Source organism: Carlito syrichta, unplaced genomic scaffold, assembly GCF_000164805.1.
Source record: "Carlito syrichta isolate Samal-C Ts95f unplaced genomic scaffold, Tarsius_syrichta-2.0.1 Scaffold307839, whole genome shotgun sequence".
Lineage (NCBI taxonomy): Eukaryota > Metazoa > Chordata > Mammalia > Primates > Tarsiidae > Carlito > Carlito syrichta.
Genome location: NW_007251935.1, coordinates 102,075 through 106,996, shown reverse-complemented (window position 1 = coordinate 106,996; position 4,922 = coordinate 102,075). Strand labels below are relative to the sequence as shown.

At 45.0% G+C, this 4,922-nt stretch overlaps 2 protein-coding genes across 3 annotated transcripts in view; one reads left to right on the top strand and one right to left on the bottom strand.

Moving 5' to 3' along the window:
* Positions 1–239: 239 nt before the first annotated feature.
* LOC103267060 (cytochrome c oxidase assembly factor 4 homolog, mitochondrial) lies at positions 240–3,435 on the bottom strand. Of its 2 annotated transcripts, none has more exons than XM_008064665.2 (2): positions 3,370–3,435; positions 240–1,046 (listed from the first exon to the last, which is right to left on the bottom strand). In XM_008064665.2, exon 2 carries the CDS (start codon positions 1,034–1,036, stop codon positions 773–775), a length of 264 nt encoding a protein of 87 aa, XP_008062856.1. In that variant the 5' UTR covers positions 1,037–1,046; positions 3,370–3,435; the 3' UTR covers positions 240–772. The 2 variants fall into 2 exon arrangements, with proteins under 2 accessions (XP_008062856.1, XP_008062857.1); XM_008064666.1 differs by lacking the exon at positions 3,370–3,435 and adding an exon at positions 3,256–3,332.
* A 140-nt stretch (positions 3,436–3,575) lies between these two features.
* Positions 3,576–4,922, top strand: part of PAAF1 (proteasomal ATPase associated factor 1) — a 50,966-nt gene continuing 49,619 nt past the window's right edge. Inside the window, exon 1 of the mRNA XM_008064662.2 lies at positions 3,576–3,668. Coding sequence (XP_008062853.2) covers positions 3,622–3,668 — 47 coding nt within the window. The 5' untranslated portion in view covers positions 3,576–3,621. The remainder of the gene's footprint in view (positions 3,669–4,922) is intronic.

Sequence of the window (4,922 nt, the reverse complement as noted above, 5' to 3'; positions counted from 1 at the left end):
TGAGCCACTGTGTCTGGTGTTAAATATACTTTCAAAATGTTAGGCCAACTTTGTGTGTTTCCTGGGATGGGAACAGGTTGACAGACTCTGCATCTGTTAATTCAACAGAATCTGGCATATAGCAGGTACTTAATATTTGACTAAAAAGTTTCCCCGTTTGCTTTTTTCCTTCCATTAAACTGAATGAAACATCCAGAACAAGTGATGAAAGATAAAGGCACTTATGTCATTGTCAGGAATTAGTTCTTCCAGTGTTGTTTTATTGCCATCTCTCAAACTAGACTTTATTTAACATGAAGGCAGAGGTCACACTATTCATCACATTAGTTTCCAACATAATGCCTCAGAAATACTTGCTGTTGTTGAACCTGAGACTAAAGAAATGAAGGCCTAATTAGGTAACCAATTTACCTTTAGACTGTGATTTTACTTTGAAAATGAACATGTCCCTGTAATCATCTCAACACTCGGCACACTGATCCAAATGTGGGGTGGGGAGCATCCCTTACCCCACTTTTTGTTTTACATGACAAATATTGGTGGAACAAAATGTATAAAGCTGTGTGGGATCTGACCATGAAAATATGACAGCTCTTTATGGCAGTCATGTCCAGACCCATGGTGTCTGGCTCTCAACTCTAATCCCAAAGACTAGCCCCAAGTTTTACACCTCTTGACCCATACTTCCACCATTTAAGACTTCCTCCTCCCATAATCCTTCTGGGTGCTGGTTTCTGCAGGGCCTGCTCCTGGGGATGGATAGTTTGAGATCTCAGCAGTGGGCACTGGCGTGTTCTTTCCTCCTCTGCAGCTCCTTCCTCCGCCTTGCCTGCTGTTCACTCATGCAATCCCTGAAGGCCTGCACTTGTGGTTGGCACTGCCGCCAGTCCTGGTGCTGGGCCATGCACTCCTGCACTGCAAAGTGAGAGGCAGCACAGCCAGAACGGGAGATCAGCTGGTCCAGTGGGTCCTCTTCTTCATCCTCCTTCTTCACCTTTTGGGCCCAGGTATGGCCCTGAGGGACTGAGGATGACATCTTGGGGAGTCTATAGAATATCAACAGAGACAAGGTTAGAATAGGGATATGATTATATATAATGTTCCTGGATTATAACTAGTACTGACCAAACTGCACTGTTATAAGCCTGTGTGTCTGTTTCCTCTGGGAGACTCTAAGCTCTCTGAGGACAGATGCTTGTCCTGATTTACTTTGGTGCCCCAGTACTAGGCCTGGCAGAGAGCAGGCTTGCAGAATGCTTTGAACTGAACTGAATGAGTTAAAGTATGTGAGAACGCTTAACAAAACTCAGTAAGCTCAGTGGATTCAGCCAATGGAATATGAATTAGGTGAAATAGCATCTTTTTAAGAAGCCTATGGTCTACCTCAAAAGAATTAACTTCCTTATTTTTTCCTTTTTTTTAATTTTAAAAATATGGGGTACAATTCAGGGTTAGGTATACAAATATTCATTATGCAGTTACCCTTGTTGATGAGGTATGCCTCCCCTTCCCCAGGCAGATTCCCACTACTGCCAATCCTGTTTCCCCTCTACCCCCCAGCAGTTTCCTGCTACTGTCAATCGTTTTCTTACAGTATTATAATTGTTCAAGAATTAACTTTCTTCTTTACTTCTATTGGCTCTACTCTATGCCTGAAGAACAGTTTAAAACTTGAAAAAGTACCCAAATATGGGTAGGTTTTGAGAGGAATGGAAAGAGATCAGTATGGCTGTAGCATGAAGTATGCCAGGGCAAGAATGAGTCTATGAGGTAAGTGAGACAGCTTTGTCAATGATACAAAAATTTGAGGTGTATTTATTTTTCCCAGGCTGTCTTCCTAAGATATCTGCTTCAGAGCACCCAGTAGAGGGAACTTAAGAAAGGTTTCAAGAGAAATGACTTCAATCTTTGCACAAAGTTCACCATGATGGGCAGTCAAAAAGCTAGGACTCTTAATGCCTTTACTGCGTTTCTCATTCATTCAACAAATGATTATTGAGTACCTATCAGGTACCAGGCACTATGCTAGAGCTCAGGATTCAGGAATGCGTAAGTCAGCTAAAGTTTCTGTCTTCTTGGAGTTTACAATATAGAAAAGAAATAGGCAGTGCAATCTACTACAAGTGCATACAGATAGCTAAGACTGGGAACACAGTGGAGGGATACCTAATTCAGACAAGGGCAGAAACAGGAAGGGAAGGCTTCCTACAGAAGTGATTTTTTTAAATCTATTTATTTTTAATTATTTTATTTTTATTTTTTTTAGAGATGAGGTCTATGTTACCCAGGCTGGTCTCAAACTCCTAGGCTCAAGCGATTCTCTCACCTTGGTCTCCCAAAGTGCTGAGATTACAGGCGTGAGACACCATGCTAGACCTAGAGGAAGAGATTTCTAAGCTGAAACTTGAAAGATGAATACGAGTTAGTTGGAGACTGGAAGAATATTTCTGGTCACTGGAAGAGCAGAGGGTTGAGAAAGAATTTGACACATGAGAGGAATAAAAAGTTCAGTGACTGGAATTTGAGAACAAGACAATGAATTAAACTGGTGATATAAGTGTCTGGTTATAAGAAGGCTTTGTGACATGTTAAGGAGTTTAAGATTTTTATCCTGAGGGCAATGAGGAAGTCACAAGGGTGATTAAACACTCTGCTCAACTCATCTGCTTTGAAGGCAGCATAACTTAAGGGAGGAGAGGGAAAATGGTCTTTGAAACAGACTTGGACTTAGCTCTGTCGCTGCCTCACTGGGTGCCCTTGGGCAAGTCAATTAATAATTTCTCTTTTAAAACAAAAATGATAAAGTTTGTAAGGAGCCTGGTATGTCCAAAGAGTCAAACGATAGCTTCCTCTTCCTAAATACACCGTGAACTCTGTAAAGGCCAGGGGCAAATCTTTTAGAGCGAGAAAGGTGGAATGGAAAGTGCCTTGGATCCTATGCCAAGAGATCTGGGTTCGAATCACAGTTACAACACCTTACCTTGTAATCCTTTTCCTCATTAATATTTAACGTATACATTCTCAATGAGGATTGATATTAATATAGTGAATGAAAAGTGCTTTGGCTACAATAGGACTCAGTAATAGCTAATGGGCTGTTCTCCCACCACCTTCAGTCTCCCTTGGAGTAAAGTGAGGAAGAACCCCACTCACGGATCAGGGCAGACTAGATGGCTGACAACAGGATCGTGGACGCTGGGCTAGCAAAGGCACAGAGAGGACGGGAAAGCTGAAAAATGCAAGTGGCCAGATCACCTGAAGCTCCTCTCCCACTTGAAGGTGAGGACGCACGCGCGCTCGCAATCGCCTGGCGCAATCTCCTGCGCCTCCAACACCTCCCCGCGCAAGAACGCAGTACGCGGCGCTCACCGAACAGGTGGGAGAAGAGGATCCAAACGCGCGCTCCTGCGCTGCAGAGCGGGCTTCGCAAGAAGTTGGGACTCTTCCGTTCCTCCTCCCAGGAAACAACCTCTTGCGGGAAACGCGCTCACGGAAGGGGCGGGAGAGCCAGCCCAGCGCACTTTCTGATTGGTGACCCCGGTGTAGAACCCGTCCTCCGTCCTCGCCGCACCCACTTCCGGGAAGGGGCGGAAGAGGCGGGCTGGTGGAGGCGGGGTCGAGATGGCGGCGCCTTTGAGGATTCAGAGCGACTGGTCTCAAGCCCTCAGGTGAATCCAGGCCCAGGCTACGGGCAGACGAGGCGGGTAGCGGATGTTGCCTTTACTTCAAGGAGAGCCATGCCCGTTCAGCCTATCCGTAGGGGTTACCTCATCAATTGTTGAGGGAAATGGAGGGCACAGCGTTTAGAAAAAGAAATCTCAAACCCATATGGTCATTGTTTTTCGGTCTGTGAACAGCTATCCCGAGGAACTGAACATGCGCTGTGTAATCCCTGCGTCAGAACTAGGATCAGTGAGTTGGAGAAAGACAGGGACACTGAGAGGCAGAAGACTCTTGGCCAAGTAGTCATTTAGCAAATATATATTGGTCATCAGTTAACTGGCCACAGTCCCTGTACTCAACACCACTTTGTGTGTGGGATGGAATCTTTGTATCCTCCTAGGCCCCTGATGCTATATGAGGAATACTAGATGATTCTAGTCAGCAGTCACCTACCATGTTACACCTACCATGTCCAGGCCCGGTCTAGGTGCTCAGTGGAGCTCAGATGTGTACTCTAAATATAAGTAATGGTTCCTGCTCTTCAAGAAGCTGACTTCTTAATTGGAATTGGGAATCACACAGCAAACCATTCAGTTAGCATAAGTATTGAGCCAGTTATTTATCAAGGTATCGGAATGAGTATAGCAGTGCCATTAATAGCAACTATTATTACTAATAAGGGTTTTTCAGATTGAAACAGTGGTGAAGATGAGTGAAAAATAGCCTCCTGCATTTAAGAAATGTATTACTTACTAGGTGGGCTAAAATAAAATGCAGACTACTTACTAGTATGCAGAATATGATAAGTAATAAAGAACAGTAGCATTTTTAAAGTGCTACTAGGTACCTATTAGAAAATACAGGATCAGAATCAAAGGACATACCCAAGTTTATGCAGCTTGTCATGTGATAGAGGGTTGCTATCAACCTAGATTTTTCTTTCTTAAGAGCCTAGGCCCACAGCCGGGCTCGGTGGCTCAGCCTGTAATCCCGCGCCTTGGGAGGCTGAGGTGAGTGGATTGCCTGAGCCCGCGGGTTCGAGACCCGCCTGGGCAGCGAGACCTCATCTCTACAATAAATAAAAAATCAGCTGGGCATGGTAGCGCATGCCTGTAATTCTGGCTACTCGGAAGGCTGAGGCGGAAGGATCGCTGGAGCCCAGCAGGGGAGGCTGCGGTGGCCGGGAGCGGCCACTGCACTCCGGTCTGGGTGACAGAGTGAGACTCCAACTCAAAAAAAAAAAAAAAAAGAATCCACCA

Bases quoted from the DNA above. Each gene is read 5' to 3' on its own strand.
- LOC103267060 (XM_008064665.2), bottom strand. From the start codon at position 1,036: ATGTCATCCTCAGTCCCTCAGGGCCATACCTGGGCCCAAAAGGTGAAG.